Source organism: Chiroxiphia lanceolata, chromosome 17, assembly GCF_009829145.1.
Source record: "Chiroxiphia lanceolata isolate bChiLan1 chromosome 17, bChiLan1.pri, whole genome shotgun sequence".
Taxonomy (NCBI): Eukaryota; Metazoa; Chordata; class Aves; order Passeriformes; family Pipridae; genus Chiroxiphia; species Chiroxiphia lanceolata.
The window spans coordinates 6,311,959-6,332,152 of record NC_045653.1 but is presented as its reverse complement, the minus strand read 5'-3'; the positions used below and the strand labels follow the sequence as shown (position 1 = coordinate 6,332,152).

Genomic DNA, 20,194 nt, shown 5'->3' with positions numbered 1-20,194 from the left:
TCAGATGCACTTGGCCCCTGGTTTCATCACACCCAGCACGTGTCTGAGGTGTCTGTTCCTGCAGGACAGCGACTGAGAGCGGCACTGAGGGAAGGTAAGCAGTCTCTAAAACTCTATCCTATTATTAGTCCTTTTTTGGCTCCACACAAATCAGAGCAGGAGCTTCTGCCTTCCTACCTGGACAGGGACCTGTCTCCACGCTCACCTGGGTTCCAAGAGGCAGGAAAGTTGATTATTCTTTCTGACATTTAAGTACAACATATGGCAAGTTCTAGTGAGGGATTAATTGTGTACTTTTGACGTTAATAGACACTGTGACACAGGTGATTGTGATATTGCAGCTCGGCCAATACATTAGAAAGGTCAGGCTCAGTTGGCTTTAGCCAGAGTACACAGAAGATCACAGGTTTTGTTGTAGTTTTTTCTAAGAGTTTTCAAATCTTTTACCACTCTTCCAGCACAAAAACAATGATTTTTGAGAAAGAGAAAAAAAGAAGAGAATTTTCCAAGGCCTTGAACTTCTGCTCAGGCACATGATGCTTCATATAACACACAAAAAATTTAAAATACATTTTTCTTTTGTATTGTTTTCTGCATTACAATAGAAGCAGTGAAGCATAAGTGGGGAAAGGAACTGTTTCAGAGCTGTGTCTGATGTAGAGGCTGGTAGTTCATGTTCCCTTTTAAACCAGTTGGGCTGCATTCCACCTGGCCTGAAGGAGCCCCCCAGGAGGATAATATCCTTGAAACTCTGTGAAAAAACCTGTTTCTAGAAAGGAAACCTAAGGATGAGAATGAGCTTACTCCAGCTCCTCTTGACTTCTAAGGGCTTTCTTCTCATTTTGAAGAATGTTCTTACATCAGCACCATCTCTTTTCCCTCTCAATCATCAAAAATTGTCCTGTCCCTGTAAATGCTGTCAAATCTTCTCTCACAGACTCCCAGGTCTGGTGGAGGTTTTCTCTGTACTCACAGCTTGCTACAGAGACCAGTTTTGTGCTTCTCAAACATAGAACAAAGGGCACAAATAGGTCTTTCCCGATGGTTGTACTGCTAAGAAATATGATTAATAACTGAGACGCCCAAAGGAGAGGCCAAGTGAGCACCCTGAGAGTGGTGTTGGGCTCACATCTGGACAGATGTGCTCAGTGCTTGACAGTGTCTGAGTCTGCTCACTGGGAACAAGCTCATGGCCAAATCCAGAGAGCTCCTGAAGGCTCCCAGTCCTCAGACAGGTTCCTGCACACTGGGAGTCCTCAGCACAACAAATTCCACCTCAACCTGAGGAAGAACTTCCCATGGAGGTGGCAGAGCCCTGGAACAACTGCCCAGGGAGGGTGTGGAGTCTCTCTGGAGACATTCCAAACCCACCAGGACATGTTCCTGTGTCACCTGCTCTGGGTGACCCTGCCCAGGCAGGGGGGTTGGACTGGGTGATCTCAAGAGGGCCCTTCCAGCCCCAATATTCTGTGATTCTTTGGTTCATAAACACATTGTGAGTGCCCTTTCTTTTTCAGAAAACCTCTTTGGCTTCACATTTAAGAATTTCTTCCCATTTACTCAGCTCTAGAGCCCCACATGTGCAACGAGCTGCAACAGTCTCTGCAGCAGCAATTTTGAGACGTGGTGGCAGAAGGGAAGAGCTGTGGCATTACTTGCTTGGCAACTTGAAACTCTGCCTGTTTGATATCATTTTGTGTGTTTATGTTATAATTTCTGCTGATGCTCAGATTTGTCTGTAGGTGGCAGTGACCTGTCATTTTCTCCTTAAATTAGGCAGAAGCATTATGTACATATATATATCATAGAATCACAGAATGAGTTGGGTTGGAAGGGACCTTAAAGATCATCTCATTCTACCCCCCTGCCATGGGCAGGGACACCTTCCACTAGCCCAGGTTGCTTCAACCTGGCCTTGGACACTTCCAGGGATGGGGCAGCCACAGCTTCTCTATTCCATGATTCTGTATCTGTGTGGAAAACTGTGTTTGGTGTTTTGGGATCATATTCTGAAAGGGTAATCCAGCAAGTTTATCCAGTTTTTGGAAAAATAAAGCCTCCAATACCTATCCAGCTTTCTATGAGAGAGTGTTATGGTGAGTGAAAATATTCTAAAATTCCACATGACCACTGTGTGTTTTATTTCAGTGAGAATTATAAACTTGATTTTAGAAAATGGGTAATTTTTCCTAGAGCTCTGCCAGAGCTCAGAGCCTGTGATCTCTGCTCTGTATCATTTAAAGATAACTTACTTGATGTGAGTAGACCTGCAGCAACAGGAAATTGGAGTGGCTGAGAATCAAGATACGAATCATTGTTGAAATAAAAAAAGAAAGAAGAATTTGCTTCTCTCTCTCCCCACAGATACAAACTGATTTGACTGTTCATGTTAAAAAGGAAGCAAACCTGCAAATATTCCATCTTTTGCTTAAGTTTTCTCCTGGCATAAACCAGGCCTTGTGAATGGAAAACAAAAGTAAATCCTCCAGATTCAACCAGATACTAAATTTATCATCGAGACTAAGCAGTAGGATTTGAATCTTGTTTTCTTCTCTTCCAACAGAATAATGTTTAAAGTTGCTAGGAAACAGAATTACAGAGCAGGGACAAGAGGCCATTGTACATCCACAGGGAAGCTCTGGCTGTTTTCCACCACAAATCAGAACTTCTGATTTATACTGGAAATATCAGCTGAGGAGATAAAACTCCTGTAAAACACCTCTACACCCTGAGCTTGAGCTCAGCAAACAGTTACTGGAAGCAGCACATTCCAATTCTAGTGAACATCATTTAGGAAAGCTACTGTTTTCCTTCTTTTATCCAACAGCTGCAGGTTGTTTGATTAAAATTTAATTTAATTAAAGGAGTTGTTCTCATCCATGCCTCTGCAGCTTCACTGACTCATGCAGGCAGAAACCAGAGCAATAACAAAGCAGAAGGCACTTGGTACCCATGGGGGCTGTGCAGGACATCCAAAAGGATGAGCACAGCTGCAGCCCTCTGCCTTCCTCTCTCTGGACACCTTCCTGTCCCAAGGTGTGGCTCAGAATACTTTCTCTTCATTGTTTATTTATTTATCAGTATGCACACATCTATATCCTGAGCCAAAGTCTAATAGGAACTTCCCTCTTGACTTCAGATTCCTTTGCCCCTCCATCACATTACAGGGAGTGTTTGGTCCCAAAGAATCTACAGTCCTAAAGCACAGCCAGCTCAGAGGGCACATAAACGTATTCTGAATTATGGGGAAAGGAAAATAAAACAAAAACCCCAGAAGGTTATGTACAATTGTACACAGGAAGGAGACTGCAATTCAGAGTTTACATGTGTGATGCCTTTACATACTGCCTCCTTCCTTTTTGCATTTTTAAAATGAAAACCAAACAAAAGCATACAAGCTGTTGTAATTTATTCACAGATTTAAGTGGTTTTTTGCTGCTAACTCCATGTTGCTCTCTCCTGAGCCCTAATGAGTGACGCAGGTGTGATTGCAGCCAGTTTTCCTCAACAAACAAGAAAAGTTTGTTGGTTTGTACCATTTTCTGTGAGCACTCGTGAGCCCTGAGGGTAATGGGCTTGGGGTAAGACTGGTTGGTGCAACCTGATGATGGGGCAGGTGGGGCTTTTTAGGGACCTCAACAGCCTGTCTGTCCCCATTGGCTGTCTCTTAATTGGAACCAGGCAGCAAATTCATATTAATGAGGAAGAAAAAGTTATTTGGGTTTTTCCCTCCACCTAACAGGAACTATGGGGAATACACTGAGTGTCCCAGAGGAAGCTGAGGAGGACAATACCTGCACAGTGAAGAGCTACCAGGTAAGGGAGAGCTGCCCACTCTCATCTTCCCTGGTTACTTCCTATTGCAGTCTTTAAACCCTGTGATGTACAAGTCCTAAGAATTGTATTATTTGCTCTTTCAGGCTCTCTCTGAATCTCCTGACACTATTAAAAATGGATCTGTTGTATTTGCTCAGAATGGTGAAGGTATGTACAGGGAAAAGTCTGTTTGCCCTTCTTTTCCTATGAGACAGAGGTTTATCCCTGGGCAACAACAAATATTGGGGCATAGTTTCATAAAAGATGAGCTCTTGTGAATCAGTATTTTACAGAAGCTTGAAAGTTTCAAGATAACAAAGAGTAAAATAAGAAAACACTTCTGAAGTCCTTTGGAAGCTGTTTAATAATTCTAGGAATTTGCTGGCCCACAAAAAGTGGGTTTATTGAGTGAAGAGTTTGGTTAATGTGAAGTGTCATAATGCAGGAATGGTTTGGTGCTGGACCTTTCTGTGCTGCTGCACAAACCTCAGGGTTTGTGATAAGCTACCTGTGCTTGGGCTCTGGAGGAACCTGTGTCTCCAAGGAGCCCTGGAGGAATTGTTGGTGCAAGGAGCCCAGACCTGGGCTCCTGAGAGGGGGTAATGCAGCAGTGGCACCAGTACAAGGGGATCAATGGCCTGTTAGTGAGGATTTGTGTTTGGGGGGCACACAAGGGAATGGTTTGCAGCCTGCAAAGAGAGTGACTGAAATGATAGAAATGTGACTCCCTCTTGTTCATTTATACCTCTTGTTCTCTCTTTTTTAGTACTGTGTTCTTGAGTAGCTGCATTGCTTTGCCCTCAAAGACGCCAAGCAGTTCTTTGTCAACAATTAAATTTGTATGGGAATGTTTTTTCTGTCTTGTTTGTCATTTTAAAATTGTGATTTGCTGGGAAAAGTACTGTAAGGTGGCAGGCATTATACCTGTAGTGATATTGTATCAGAATTGCCTCTGGTACTGAGCCTTGGCAGTGCCCCTTTCTGAGTCTGAGAATGGGTCTTAGTGAATATTTCATGTACAGAAACCTGCCTTACTCTCCTTGTAGAGCTAGCAGACCTTCCTGAAGAGAGCAGGGAACTGCTAAAATCAGCAGTGAGAATTCATAAAAAACACTTAACTGTGTCAGCTGCCCGTGTTTGAATTCTAGATAAGGTAGGGTGTAGCACAGTAGTTTATTCTTTCCCTCACAGTAATGAAATAAATCTGTGTCCCTGTTGCATACAAACTGTGAGTGTAGCAGCTGAGTAGTTGGTGAGGGCTCAGTGAGTTCATCCCATTTCAGCCCTGTTTGGGTGGGGGTCGTATGGGATGGAAACAGGTTTTCAAGGGATCACACCAGGGCAGGCTGGACCCTGAGCTGTCCCTGCAAAGGGAAGCCCCACTCTCAGGGCTGACATCTCAAAAATCTGGGGTGAACTACATGGCCTGAGCATTCAAAATTTGTTTCCAAGTAGTTTTGAAAAGTTATCTCCACATATTCATGGGCAATTGCTCTCATCCAAAGACATGTGTGTCTTCTTGCTTGTCAGCACCTCATTAATTCTCTTTTCCACCCCTTGTTGGCTTTGGAGCCTTTGTGAGCAGCACTCAGGGAGCAGCAATGCTCCTGTTCACAGCTCTGCAGGTTCAGCCACGTTCATCTTACCAGCATTTCCGTTGCACTGGATTTCTTTCTGTTTTCAGAACATGATAAACCCCAACAATTCTCTTAAATCTCTGTAAGGAAAGAAAATACTTTATAATTCATTGCTAAGAAAAATACTTTATTATTCATTATTGAGAGAACCCTCTCAGCCTGCTACATGCACTTGAAAAATCTAAGTTTAGACAAAAATAATCAGCCTGTTCTGGTGATATGCAGATGGCACTGATTGCAGCTCAGAATCTCTGTTCCATGGCTAATTTCCTAATCCCATCTCACTATAAGGCAGTTTAAACAGTTTCCTACTAGAAAAGCAAAGCCTTTATCTGTGTGTTTCTGCTGGTGTAAACTAGCAAAGTTCTGGGGAGTAAATAAAAGCCAGATGATTTACACTGTCTGAAGACCTAAAAAATGCATGTACATTTTACCCTTAATACATAAAATGAAGCATATGGGGTTGTTTTACTTAAATGGATTACCTAATTAATGTAATTACTAAATCAGTTTAAGCAGCAAGTTGAAAAATTAGACTGTCCTATGTTGATACTACTTGTATTTTAACTTTATTTATGTTTAAAAAGCAGTTAAATTCATTAACTGTTTACATACCACTGGAATCTCACTGGTTTGTGCAATATAATCAACGTCTTGGTGGAATAAAAGTGCAAGTGCTGTTTGGAGATAGAAATTATTACTATGGAAAACATAATTGATAGTATTTGTAAAATGAAATTATATAGTAAGTAGTAGTATAGTGTATTTTATGGCATAAAGTGAGCATTTTTGGGGAAGACAAAGGCTTAAAAAAGGCAATTGAAGCACAAGGATTTAATAAGAAGTGTTAGCTAGGGGCTTGTGCTCTTTGTCCTGCTAGTTTGCATTCCTGTGATTGCCAGAGATCTGCCCATGTGCTGTGCATTAGGGGGTACAGCTGATAAATGAGTGTATGAAATCTGTATCTGTTAATATAACGGAAAAGGAATCCAGGGAGTTTAACTCCACATGACCAGAGGAAGGAACGTTACTTGGAAGAGCCCCCTCAGCATCTGCTTCACATCTGGGGCAGCAGATTGGGGCTGGGTCCCTACGTTTGCTGCTTCTGCTCAAGCAGCCTGACAGCTGTGTGGGCTCAGGGATTCTTTCCATGACTTGCCTTTCCTGCTCCCACTGATTGTCAGGGCTGCAGACACTGCACAGAGGAGGAAGATGCACCTTCTCCCCCTGCAATGCCATTCCAACAGCAGCAGTGCCCTCACTGCCCCTTCAGGACTTGCTGCTCTGCAGGCTCGAGGAGAGCTGAGTTAATCCTGACTCTTCCTAATGTTCTGTGCTGGCCTTTAAGTACTTTAAGTAATACAAGTACTTGGTGGGCAACACGTAAAGGGAAGATGTCCAGAAAGATGTCCAGAATTAGAAGCTGTATCTCTGATTTCCACAACATGGAGCAGGAGAGCACAATGGGAACAACTTCACCTGTGTTTAGGTGGTAATTACATGCAGATCAAAACAATGACCTGCTCATAAAAAGCACAAAGGAATTACAAACATGACAAGGTAAGGAAGGTTTAGTGAAGATGCAACTCCTTTGTCCCAGAGGATAAATCTCATTCAGCAAATCCTGCTCCTACTCAGCATCTAACAGAAATTATGTATTGCAAGAGCTCTGTGTGCCTGTAAGGCCTGAAACATGTTACCTTTTAGGTATTTTTACAAAGAATGATCATCATTATTCTTGCTGCTGGCTTCTCTGCCCCAATTTCCATTAATTTCAGTAAATCTGTTAGGTAAATAACAATGGCAGTTAACTTAGTAAAACAAAATTATTTTTGGAGTATAAATGTGCTGTCAACTTTTTTGCATGGAATAGTGGAGCAAGACTGCAAAAGAATATCAGTATGTTCTTTCTTTAAGAAAGGGGGGAAACGTCTTATTTTACAATTCTATAAGTGTAAAAAAAAAAATCAGTCCAAGAATACCTGTGAGCCCATTATCCTCAGGGCTCACAAGTGCTCACAGAAAATGGTACAAACCAACACCTGAAAAAAAAAAACTGCACTTGAAAAATCAGTAATTTTAACCTTGTCACGATGGTTTTTGAGGTCTTTTGTCTCAACACGAAGTATACTTGGAGATATGGAAATTCTACATCTGCTGTAGCATTATGATGCTGTTAAATGCTAAATAACAGAAGGAAAAATGAGTCTACTAAATATCTATAAAAATCTATGAGAAATGTAAATGCAAAAATTCGCTCATTGTTGCTGGGTATTTCGATTTTTAAGCCCAGCATTTGTGCAGTAATTCATTCAGGGCTATTATAGCCCATTGTGCTGGCCTACACTGATGGAATTGTTGGTGCCAAATGTTGCCTTGCAGCCCTTGCTGGTTCCTTCAGGGCCATTAAAATCTATTTTCCCCGTGATTAGCTGAACTCCAGGGAATAAAAAAAATGCCCTGTTACTGTAATTCCATTGCTGAGCAAAATATCTGTTTGTAACTGGATTTTATTCAAAATAGTCCAAGATACTAAAAACTTATTTGTAGCTTATGGTTGGCTCTATTTGACTTCCAAAGAGACCTGACTCTTTCTATTGACAAAAGCAACAGCATTAGCAAGTGTTTCTCCTAGGATTTATTATATGGTATGTTCATGTGCTGGTGGTTGGAAAGATGGAAAGAGACTATTTACAGGGGCCTGGAGTGACAGGACAAGGGGAATGGCTTCAAACTGACAGAGGGCAGGGTTGGATGGGATATTGGGAAGAAATTCCTGGCTCTGAGGGTGGGGAGGCCCTGGTACAGGTTGCCCAGAGAAGCTGTGGCTGCCCCATCCCTGGAAGTGTCCAAGGCCAGGTTGGATGGGGCTTGGAGCAACCTGGGCTAGTGGAATTGTCCCTGCCCATGGCAGGGGGTGGAACAAGATGCCCTTTAAGATCCCCTCCAAACCATTCCATTATTCTAGAACATTGCACAAACAATTACTCTGTGCACTTTTTCTTAAATCAAGGGGAAAATGTTGGTCTAATCTACCAAATTTCAGAAAAAATATCCTTGTGAACTTCCAGAAGAGGGGATTTGAGCAGTTGTAGTGTTTCCTTTTTAGCATATCCTGATGAAGTGAAGGGAAAAGCAAGACAAATCTTCTGCCATGTGACTGTCTTTTGTTAAATACTTGAAAGGAAAATGCCTGTGCAGTAGTAGCAGGAAATGCAGACTCACAGCAGTGCTGTAAATTGTGCATTGATTTTCATTTCAGAGCAGCTTTTAATCTCATTCAGAAAGAACTGCTTTGATCTACTTGCAGACCTGGTCTAAAATCTGGGAGGTTTTTCTTCTCTTCCTAATTCTACCTCTGGAGTGGGAAATAATTTTTTGAAAGAATGGCACTTCTGTCTCTTTAAAAGCAAGAATATCATGCACTTTTCATCCAAATACTGCTGTTTCAAAGCTTTTCTCCTGCAGTTTGCTGTGAGTGGGGCATGAGTGAGGCTCCTCTGTGCAGCCCAGCACAGCACTGTCTCCCCACTGGTGGTGGGATCTGCTTTGCCTGTGCCTGAGCAGACTTTCCCTGAAACAGTTTGAACTGTCCTGACACAAGAGACACAGCAGAGCTCAAGCCAGTGATATTTTCCAGGTCTTTCATTCCTCCCATGATAATTAGAGATAAAAGGAGTTTGATAGGTTCATGAGCTACTTCTTGTTTAGTTGGTTTGCTTAATGATGAGCTTATACTCCTATTTTTATACTGAAGGCAGTTTTCCTGTGTTTCATTTGTTATCTGTTACATAAAGCAGAAGTTCAGGATCTATTACAATTATTTTCCAGTGGATATTGTTTCTCCTTTCTTTGGCTGGGAAAGGATTTGCTTTTTGCTTCCTTCCCAAGTTTCCAACTCTAATTAGAGATTAGTGCTTCAGTTCTTTTTTGTACATTACTACAGGGGGCTTAGGAAAATATAACTGATCCTTAGTGGCCCCAGCTGAGTAGCTGAATAGGTGGTTGAGTAGCTGCTAATTTGTACCTTTGCTTTGCATGTCAGTACATTGAAATAGGTGCTCATGAAATATTGCAGAACAATATTGCTGGCCAAGGATTCTTGCCAATGGAAGTTATTTTCTCACATGAATAATAGCAGAGAGAATCCAGGGAAAGAAACTTTCTCAGTGTGCACAGAAGGCAAAAATCTCTGTCCCTGGCCAGAACAGGTTGTGCTGAGGCACTGTGGCCACTCTGCCTCGGCCTCAAACACAATGAGAAGGCAAATGGCACGTTAAAAAATGTTGGAAGTAGAGGAGTCAGAGCCAGGTCCCAGCAGCTGTCAGGTGTTGGTGGCAGCTGTGACTCCTGACACCATAGCCCTGACTCTGTCAGCTGTTGCCTCCACTGCTGGCAAGGATTTTGGTCAAGTTCCTTGAGGTTTATGCTGTCACACTCTGGTCACACCTTTCCTGCAGAGCTACCTTGAGCTCTGGGGTCCCAGCACAGAAAGGACATGGAGCTGTTGGAGTGAGGTCAGAGGAGGCACCAGGATGACCAGAGGGATGGAGCAGCTCTACTGGGAGGAAAGGCTGAGAGAATTGGGATTGATCAGCCTGGGGAGGAGAAGCTTTGGGGTGACCTAATTGTGACCTTCCAGTGCCTGAAGAAGCTCCAGGAAAGATGAAGAGAGACTATTTACAAGGGCCTGGAGGGACAGGACAAGGGGAATGGCTTCAAAGTGAGAGAGTAGGGTTGGATTGGATATTAGGAAGAAATTGTTCCCTGTGAGGGTGGGGAGGCCTTGGCACAGGTTGTCCAGAGAAGCTGTGGCTGCCCCATCCCTGCAGGTGTCCAAGGCCAGGTTGGAAGGGGCTTGGAGCAACCTGGGCTAGTGGAAGGTGTCCCTGCCCATGGCAGGGGGTAGAATGATATTATCTCTAAGGTCCCTTCCAAACCAAACCATTCCATGGTTCTTGGGTTTATGGAAGCTCTTACCCCCTGCTAGTCAGGACCAACAAGTGTAAAGGAGGACTGTCCAGCAGGTCACCAAGTTAAGGCCATGGGGAAGGGCTGGGTGTTGGAGCTTTATTCTCCTGGATTTGCCCAGAGATGACCAGGAGTGTACCCAGGGTTTCTGGCACTGCCACAGGGGGACAGTATCACATACACACCCACTGTACAGTACCTGCTGATGCTTGGGTGGTGTTATACAAAATCCTTGAGGGAGGTGGGAAGTTGGGGTACTTTTGGTGTGAAAAGCTAAGAGGTGGCTTTGAAAGCTGTGATCTAAAAACACTCTGCTTGCCTGATCTTAAAAAAGACTTCAACAAATGCAGCTGAACACCGAAGGTCTGTGCTGTGTGTGGAAGACAGGTGTTTCAGTCAGGTTTTGTTGGTATCTGGGATTTTATTTCTCTTAAAGTAAAATGTGAAAGGCATAATATTGACTAGACTATTACAATTATAATTTGAAATAATTTCAATTTTTCATTGAAACTGACAATTTTCACGTTCTAATTTAGCAAGTCACTTTGAGGCTGTCAGTTTTTCACAGTTATAATTAAGCAGATCTAAATTCATCCCTGAAATCTGTGCTGATGATTGACAGGGAAGTCAGATCTATATTCTAGTCAAAGGAGGGAAGAGGAGCTGGAGCTGAGGGGGAGCTGTGCAAGGTTTACCTCTTGACAAGCCTCCTCTTGTGTACTGGGGTTTCACACCACATCATCTGTGATTCAGTCTCCCAGCCACAAAACAGATACAAGAAAGATTATTTTTCTTTTGCTTCTTTTGTCTTCTATAAAGCAGGAGCCATCTCCTCCTGTGCAAATCTGGTCCTAGGGATTTTCACCTCAGCTGTATTATGAAAGTGCCCTTGTATTATAATATATACTTTTAAGGTGAAAGTTATTTCATATCTGAAGTCTGATGTCCCTGTGTGTACACAAGGGGGAACGATTTGTGAGAATTTGGGGGGGGGAAATGTGATTCATCCATACTGTTGGTGGGTAAAAAGAGTCAGAAACATAAGGATAAGAAGCATGGCTTGGATGTGATTTATAAGTATTTAAATCAGGCTTAAAATAACCTACAGGCTATAGAGAAGTGCAAGTAGAAACTGCACTGTGAAGAGTGGGCAGCAAGGCAAGGAACAGTGCTGGAAAAATGAATGAAATAAGTCATGACTGCAAAGCCCCCTGGGGAATTTGACCAGCCAGGAAACAGGGCCAGTCCTTATGGTTTCCATTCTTTTTTTCCTCTTTAGCTTTGGCAGAGGAAAGTGTAATATATTAATATATGACCGTCTCAAGTTTTATTGAGTGGGGGTTTTTTTGCATATTGCTAATTTTAATGTAATTTTACTGTGAGGTCCACTGGGCTAAGTAGTAGAAATGTGGGTCGTTATCTGACTTTGGCAGCTGAGAGGGGGCTGTGGAGGTGGTATAATTTGCACTGACTTGAATGAGGAGCAGCAGGAAAGAAAATCAGCCAGGCAGGTGTGATGGATGAGCAGAAGCTCGTATTCAGCACGGGAAGGCACAGGGTCCCAGGTGAGCTGCCCCCTGTGCGCTCCTCCCCGAGGCCCCACGTTTCAGACCCCATTTATTGAAGCGCCGTGATTAATTGTGCACCCCGCACAACTCCTTTGCTGTGCCGCATAATTCCTGTTCTATCCTTCTGTTTGTAGTGGATGCAAAGGCGAGTGTTGCCCGGGATAATGTGGCCGTTTCTTCCCCGAAGACAATGGAGCTGGGCCCCGCTGCCGAGGCGGGCGGGCAGAGCCTCGGGAGCGCTGCCAGGAGAGCTGGGCCAGCTGCTAAACCCCGCTCTGTGCTCGCCTTCTCGTGGGCTGTACCAGGGCGTACTGAAGATCCAGCGACGGATTCATCACTTGGACTGGCGAAACTTGATGTCAGCCCCGTGTCTCCCAGCGGGAACAAAGCCCTGAGTGAGGGAGCAGAGGTTCCTGGGGCAGCTGTGCCGGAGGAAGGCTCCGATAAAAACCTGAGCCGGGCACCGCTGCAGGACGTCGAGCTCACAGCGTCACCTGAGGGAGAGGATGTGGCCACCTCAAAGCCAAAACCAGTGACCTTCTTTGACAGGATCTTCAAACTGGAGAAGGGAAAGGAAAGGAGTAAAGCACGAGGTGATCCCCAGGAGGAGCGGCAGGCGTCGGACCTTCCCGACGGGAGCATCACGGCTGTGGGATTACAGAGCACGTCCAATGGTGTCCCACAGGGGAAGGCAAGTGCTGCTGTACAATATCCATTCACTAATGAATATTGGGAATATTAATGGAGTAGGACAGCTCCGTGCTGTGATGGCTGTGAGTGAATGTGTTACCACAGGTGATGCCCTGTGGGGGTGGCTGGAGAGAGGTGTGGGAGAGGAACCTGTGGTGAAGTGCTGAAGCTCTGGCATCTATCTCATGGCTAAATGCTGGCACTGACCTGGAATTTAAATTAATTTTTAATTCTCTGAAAGGTTTGGCCAAGATTGTTGTGTCCTTAAGAACAGGACTCGATGATCCTTGTGGGTCCCTTCTGACTCCTGGTACTCTGTGAACTACTGTGTTCATGCTCCAAAGCCAGGATGAACAGCAGCCAGCTACCAGTGAAAGCAAGAATACCTGAAAGCAAAAAACTAAATGCTTTAGGAGCTTGGAGTTTGGCCTTGGATGGTTTTAAAGAAGTTCTTTGTTGTGTTTTGTGCCATTCTTAAAATAGTCCCATTTCTTGAGCAATAGCTGCTTGTTGCATATCCTGTATATTACAATAAGAAATATTATGCAGCAGCAATTTTTTTACTCCTGGCTATTGTGATTTTTTTTTTTTTTTTTTAGTCAAGGAAATCTGGTCCATTAGAATTGATTTTACAGGATGAGAATGTGATATAAGGAACTAACTGTGAGAGCACATTAGTCAAAGGAGTTGAAAACAAGCATCAGTTTAGATTTTACAATTCCTGTAAAGTCTGATATCAGCGAAGATACTGTGGAATTAATTTTCAGGTAATTAACTTTTGAATAAGTCCATCCCTTGGATGGGGATAAATGGCATAACTCTTACTAGTTCTGCTGGAGAGGTGGAATACACTAATTATTGATCTAATTCAAATCCTGTCCAATGTGAGGGACTGGAGTTTCCTAACAACTGCTTTTATTGGCCTAGTTCAGGCTCACAAAAAAGACTGCTGTGTGATCACTAATGCTCTCAGTAGCGCTGAACATAGTTCACCAGTGCACTGCTTACACTGACAAGTTGTCCCCAAAAGTCTCTTTGATCCTCTACCCCTTGTCTTCTCTACCTTAGACCTTCTCAAATTTGAAATCACATTTCTCGTATGAACTTACAGTTTTTAATATTTTTCTGAAGCTTCATTTGTAAGACAAAACATTTGCATTTATGACCACTGGCCTTCCAAAGTGGCCCCATCACTAGTGCTTCAGACAGCTACAGGTGCATTTTTTAAAGAATCCATAGTCTCCACCAAGCAGAATATAAAGTCATTCATTACCTAAACAGAACAGGGGGGATAATTCAGAATGAATAATCTGTTCGGTGCACACTGGCACTTCTGTGTGTAGCCCATGAGAAGGAAGCCTTTCAACACTGTAAATTCCTGAAGATTTTTTTGACTAACACACACAATAAGTTTTCCTTGTGGCTTGCAGGAACTGTTACTTTTACAACCAAAATTCCTATTTCCTGTTTTGCTGTCATTGCAGTGACACTACTTTCACGCTGCGGGGTGTGAAAGGTCACAATTGGTGCTGCTGAAGTAACACAGTGTGAAACTCTAATGGAATAACAATCTGGAGGAGTTTTAACCAGAAGTCAGAGTTAAGCACTTGGTGGGAGCAAATAGTCATGCTGAAAGCCCAAGTAAACCGATGCTGTATGAGCAGCCATCAGGGGACAGGACAAGATAATGTAAATCTTATTCTACCAGTTCTAACAGCTCCTGGAAGCACTTTTCATTCAGATCAAGCTTTGTTATATCAGCACTGCCTGTATTTCTTACTAATTCTTACTGATTTGGAGTTGTCTTCAAGTTGTCTTTTACCTCCCCACATCCTGGATCTCACTAATGGGAATAATCTGGACACCCCAGGCACTCCTGAGATGTAGGTGATGTTTGGTGTCTGAGTGTTTCAGGATCACACAACAGCTTTTTGGGGACCTGCTTGAGGATGGGTCTACTGGGTAACAAAAGTGCCTGGGCATCTTGTGTGTGTGCCTAAATCTGTACCATGGAAATCCTTGAGCACTCACAAAATCAGGGTTCAAGTCACTCAGTGTAAGTAAGTGGCAGAACTGTATCACAGGTGAGCGAAATTTTAGCCTTACCCTTGAATTTCTGGACTGTAATTTTGTATTTAATTCTTCCAACATGAAAAGGAAAATATGTTGGGGGCAGAGAGGAATTAAGGACCTTTTCTGGGAAAAATATATCCACTAAACACTCCAATATGTTGCCAAATTTAAATCCATTTCTAAAACAAAGGCCATGGCTCTGCCTTGCAGCACAGTTGCCTTCTGTTCCCCCTAAAGTTTCTAGTTCTTGTGTAGGATGGGAGAATGACCAAGTCTAATTTAATTACTGTTACTGTAGTAACTACAAACTGTTACCAAATAATCATATTAAAAATCCAGATATTGCTGCCAACAGTTCCTTTTTTCCTTTTTTTTTTTTTTCCTTTTTTTTTCTGAGGATTATGACTTGTAGTATCTTTAAAAGCTAAAAGCAAAGCAAAGTTTCCCTGGATTGAGTGCCAACACAAAACAAACAGCATTGCTGGTAAGTAAGAGAGAGGCTCCACAGTTGTAGCTTAAGAGCTGCACAAACATTCTGTGTTTGGTGAACCACTCTTTATTTTTGTGGTCTACAAAACTACATTCAGAACACAGCATAATTAAAACAAGGACAGAATTCATGAATTCATGAAGCATTTACTATGTAAGCCAAAGAAAAGATAAATTATATGCCTGAAATGTTTCACTGAGCCATGATTCATGCAAACAAAAGTGCTGGCAGGAATACATTCTTTTGATATGTTTTTTTTTCTGATGACTGAACTGAAACTACAGTATAAGTATTTAAGGTGTTTATTACCCCTAAATTTGGCTCCTCAGAGAAATGAATTGAACATTTACATAGGATCTGTTAACTCCTAATACTGACCTTCTGTTATTTCTAGACTTTCTCTCATTATTTGCCCCCAGGGCATTGCACAGGGAGCTGCTGCAGAGGCTTTTGTGGTGATTTTGTGGCTCTGAAAACGTGATAGTGTAGGACTGTGCATTATCTCTCCCTGATTTATATGCTGATGGCCCCAGTCTGTGCTCCTTCCTGCAGCAGTATTCCCATGGGAGCACAAGATGGATCACAGCATCTGTCAAAGCCTGGATTTCAGCTGTATCTTGGTAATTAAGGGCAGCCTCAGACTGGGAATCCTGGAGTGAGGATACTCGTGCAGTGGTGGGTTATGGGGCACATTTGTGCTCTGAAGTTGGAGTTCAGGGATTTTTGGATAGTGCTGTGCTTCAAGCTCTGCAGTGCCTGCAATGGCTTTCCAGGGAGATTTCCTGGGACAGCCAGTGCTGCCAGAGGTGGTACCTGGCACCTCTGGAGCTGCCCCAGCTGGTATCTGCTGCTGGAAAAAGCTGAGTGCAGCAAAGTTCCCTTCTTCCTAAAGTGTAGCCCAACATCAGGGCTTGGGCTTGTGCTGTAATAAAAAAAAAATATCTATTTTGTTTATTATTCTCGATAGCATCAAGTAGTAAAGAGCTTGATGGCATCAAGTCCCTCAGCTGTGAAGCTGGTTTTGTTTAGCAACATATCTTGTGCCTCCAGCTCCTCTGATCTCCTGCCTCACGGCTCTGTTGGCCCTTTAACATCTGAAAGGGAGCCAGTATTTGTCATAGGAGCTCTTTAGATGCCATCCCTGGCTGTGGGGCTGCCCTGGCCACGCATGTTCTGCACGGCACAGATTGTTCCTGGAGCCACTGTGGCCTGGAACTGGCAGCTGGACAAAGTGGTGTGTAAGGCCCTTGTCAGAAACCTCTGAATATTTGAGGCACTCAACCACTGTGCTGTGATTCTTCCTGGGTAAACTTGGAAAATGGTGGGTGGAGAATTAAACAGAAATCTGTTCTTGCATTTGAAGCCTTGTGTATTTAACTCCCTCAATGCTGTGTGGAGACTGACCACTCCATGCTCAACCTATCCCTGTCAGTTTATCCCTCTGAAGTTTTAAACCATTTATGCTTCTTTAGTCAACTCCTTCCACTAGTGACCTGGAGAAAGCTGTGTCCTCTGCAAATGTCATGCAAATACTGTGGGGTTTTTAATTGCCTAGCAGAGGGAAAAGTTCCAGAGAACAATTTTTTTTTTTTCAACTTTTCACACCAAAAAAAGCATTGAATTGTAATGGGTAGGTTAGGGATAAAAACCTTGCTGTCCCTTAGACCTCCAGGAAGATGCTGTTTACTGGAGCCACCTAGACAGGCTCATCAGTATTTCTTGTCCTGATTTTTCCTGTGGAGTAATCAGGTTTCCTACAACTGCTTCTCTAGTCGTTCTTTCCTAGTGACCAGATCCTTTCTTAGTGACCCAATGGATACTTGGGTACTGCCAACTAAATAGTTGGGGATGGTAACTTCTGCTGAAGAGTTATGGAACTGCTAGGGTGGTCTGCTCGGTTTTAAATCCTCACCAAAGTCAAGGCCACCATTGTGTCAGGCACTTTTATAAAGTGGGCAGATCAACCCTGCACTTACAGTTGTAGATACATGGATGGAAGGAAGGAGGATTATTGGTAACATTCAGACATCACTAGCCAGGTGTAGTACTAGTAAATATTTTAAAAAGGAGGTGCTGAATGGGCCATGAGGACTTGTCTCAAGCTGCTCTCTTGTGACAGCATTTGTGTTGAATTTACCTCTCCAGGCTCAAGGCAAAGGTGGCCAGAATAGCAGGGAAATTGAAAGTGAAAGGGTGCCAAAAAATAGCCATGACCCTTGTTTAGGTGTTTAAACAGAAACTGAGTGACTTAATATTACATACTTATGAGTGCTTGAGCACTGGAAAAGTCTTTTTGGGCTCTGGGAACTCTAATTCCATGAAGAGAGGAGGCAGTTCCATCTGGCTCAGTAGAATCGCTTTGGGTTGTTGCCTTTTTCCTTCTTTTAATCTGTGTCATGTTTGTGTTTGCTAGATAATAATTATTCCTGGAATGGCAGAATAGAGTATCAGAAGCAATCTTTGTATGGTACAATTAGACACTGAGCTGTCAAAGGCCAAAATCTCAGCTTTTATTCCCATTCTTCACAAGTTCAGCCTTGAAAAGAGAAGAGTGGTGTTTAGGATGCTGTGTGTGACTTGATTTGTGTTTGTTGTACTTGGTAGCTGAGAACAATGTTCCCCCAACCAAGAGCCAATGCTGAACATATTAGAAAAGAGGGGAAAGAGATGTATAAATGCTCAATTGTTCTGAATATGTAGGCTGGGGAAGTATGGTTGGAATTAGGGTTGTGACTCTCTGAGCAACAGAATGCAAGTCACAAAAGTTACTTTTGCATTCCACTGGGAAATCAGGCAAGCCAGGACTGAGGAATCTCTGCCCCCCCTTTTTTTTAGGAGGTAGATGACTGCAACCAAAAGGACCTACGGGAGGACTCTGCAGGTGTCACCAGCCCCAGTGCTGCTCAAGCTGAGAAGGCAGAGGTAAAGCAGGACAGCCCCCAGGCAGCTGCTGCAGGAGACAACTCCGTCATGAGCTTCCTCAAAACACTGGTGAGACTTCACCTTTCCTTTCCATCTCTTTAAGCTTTAAATTGCTCCTAAAAATGCCATGTGAACATGAGCTGAGTGTACGTGTTTGCTGTCACAAGCACGGGGGAGGGATGAAGTGAGAGGTGTGTGAGGACAGTGCAGTTGTGATCAAATGATGGGCACCTGCTCTGGAAACCTCTACTTCTGCAGAGATGCTTGTAGACCTGGAAGTATTTACCTGTCTTAAACATCTTCTGCACGAAGAAATTTATTTTGTAACATCTCTAAGTTCGTTTTTATTGATTGATGAGTAAGTGTGAATAGTAAATATTCGGTCCAGGCATTTTTCATTTTAGCTGTTGACTTTAAGTTGTTGTCAAGAAATGTTTACAGGTATTGCTTCCCCCTCATGTAGGAAAATTTATACTTTCACCTTTGTGCTAGAGAAACCTGCTGATTTCAAACATATGATCTTTTAGATCTTTTGAAAGACTGAGTGGAGTGACTGTTTTTTCTCAAATACTTTTAAGGTCTCCCCAAGCAAAGCTGAAGCCAAAAGTGATTCTGAAGACAAGGTAGGCAGATTCCTTGTTCAGTCACTAGAGTTTCTGACACAGCTATTTCCTCTTCATTGTGTTGTTTTTTCAGCAATTAATGTAATTTGAAGCAATTAAAAATATTTTTCCCCTGAATAAATTTAAAAGGAAGATGAGAATAAATAGTGCAGTTAATCATATCATCAGTTACAATCAAAATCTGAACTGTTGCATCTTCTGCAAGCTTGATGATGACTTGATAATGCTCTTGTTGTTGCTCTGACTTGTCCTTGATCTAAAACTTCAGGTCCCTGCAGTGAAAACCTCTGGATTCCACAGAAAAATTCCGTTTGCCCATAGAGCAGAAGTTTTCCTTGCACTGTGATAAGACACAAAGAATAGAACCCTAAAAAAAGGAACATTTTACATACAGATATTAAGTAGCCAAAATCACTGAGCATCAACATTTTTGTTTTCTCTCCTATTTTTTTATCCTTTTGTCCCATTCAATTTTTGATAAAACCTGGTACTGAAACGCTCAGTTTTTGCAGAAAGCTTCGTGAGGACATGGGGGATATGCATCACTCCCCAACTGTAGCTCAATAACTCTGAAATAACTCCAAAAATCGTCAGCTGGGGCTAAGGTCTTCCCAGACATCCAGAAAATGCAGTTCTCAAACTGCACTGGCTCAGTGGGACCTGCAGCTCTTTCAACAGCCGTGAAAAATCCGGTTGCTCAGTCCCGTTGACATACCTGGCTTTGTCATGTGCTGCTGCAACAGGTGACTCTTGGTGCTGGGGTGCTGTAATTTGGAAACAAATATGCTGTTTGGGTTTGGTTTGTTATCACACTGGGAGGGTAAACAAGCCCAGATGACTGGCAGGATATGCAAACTCATTATGCAGAGGTTAAGTGGGAGTCCTCTTTTATTAGGAATTCCTTTATCTTCACCATCTTCCTGATAGGACATTTTCACTTTATTAAAGGGGAAATAAGTTTAAAAGGTTAATTTATCAGTTTTTATGTAGAAAAGCTGTAGATTTTTCAGCTGATATGAAATAATGGTGGGGTTTTTTTCCTCTGAGAAATAACTTGTGTCTTAGTGGTAAAGATGTGTTTTCCCCTGGGAGCAGTCTGAGCCTCTCCCAAGTGCCGTGGGGCTCTCAGGTGGCTGCTGTGCTTTTGAGTCATAGAATCACAGAATATCCTGAGTTGGGTCTCACAAGGATCATCCAGTCCAACTCCTGGCCCTGCACAGACACCCCAACAATCCCACCCTGTCCCTGAGAGCGTTGTCCAAACGTTCCTTGAGCTCTGGCAGCCTTGGGGCTGTGCCCACTGCCCTGGGGAGCCTGTTCAGTGCCCCACCACCCTCTGGGGGAAGAACTTTTTGCTTTTTGCAGCAGTGTGCTGCCATCAGGGATATCTGTGGCTCTAATCAG

General features: G+C 43.1%; 1 protein-coding gene across 1 annotated transcript in view; it reads left to right on the top strand.

The window, feature by feature from the left end:
- The first annotated feature begins 3,747 nt into the window (after nucleotides 1-3,747).
- The window catches only part of BCAS1 (breast carcinoma amplified sequence 1), a 43,042-nt gene continuing 26,595 nt past the window's right edge, over nucleotides 3,748-20,194 (top strand). Inside the window, exons 1-5 of the mRNA XM_032705296.1 lie at nucleotides 3,748-3,816; nucleotides 3,921-3,984; nucleotides 12,127-12,683; nucleotides 18,081-18,236; nucleotides 18,746-18,790. Of these exons, the coding sequence (XP_032561187.1) occupies nucleotides 3,748-3,816; nucleotides 3,921-3,984; nucleotides 12,127-12,683; nucleotides 18,081-18,236; nucleotides 18,746-18,790 (891 nt within the window). The remainder of the gene's footprint in view (nucleotides 3,817-3,920; nucleotides 3,985-12,126; nucleotides 12,684-18,080; nucleotides 18,237-18,745; nucleotides 18,791-20,194) is intronic.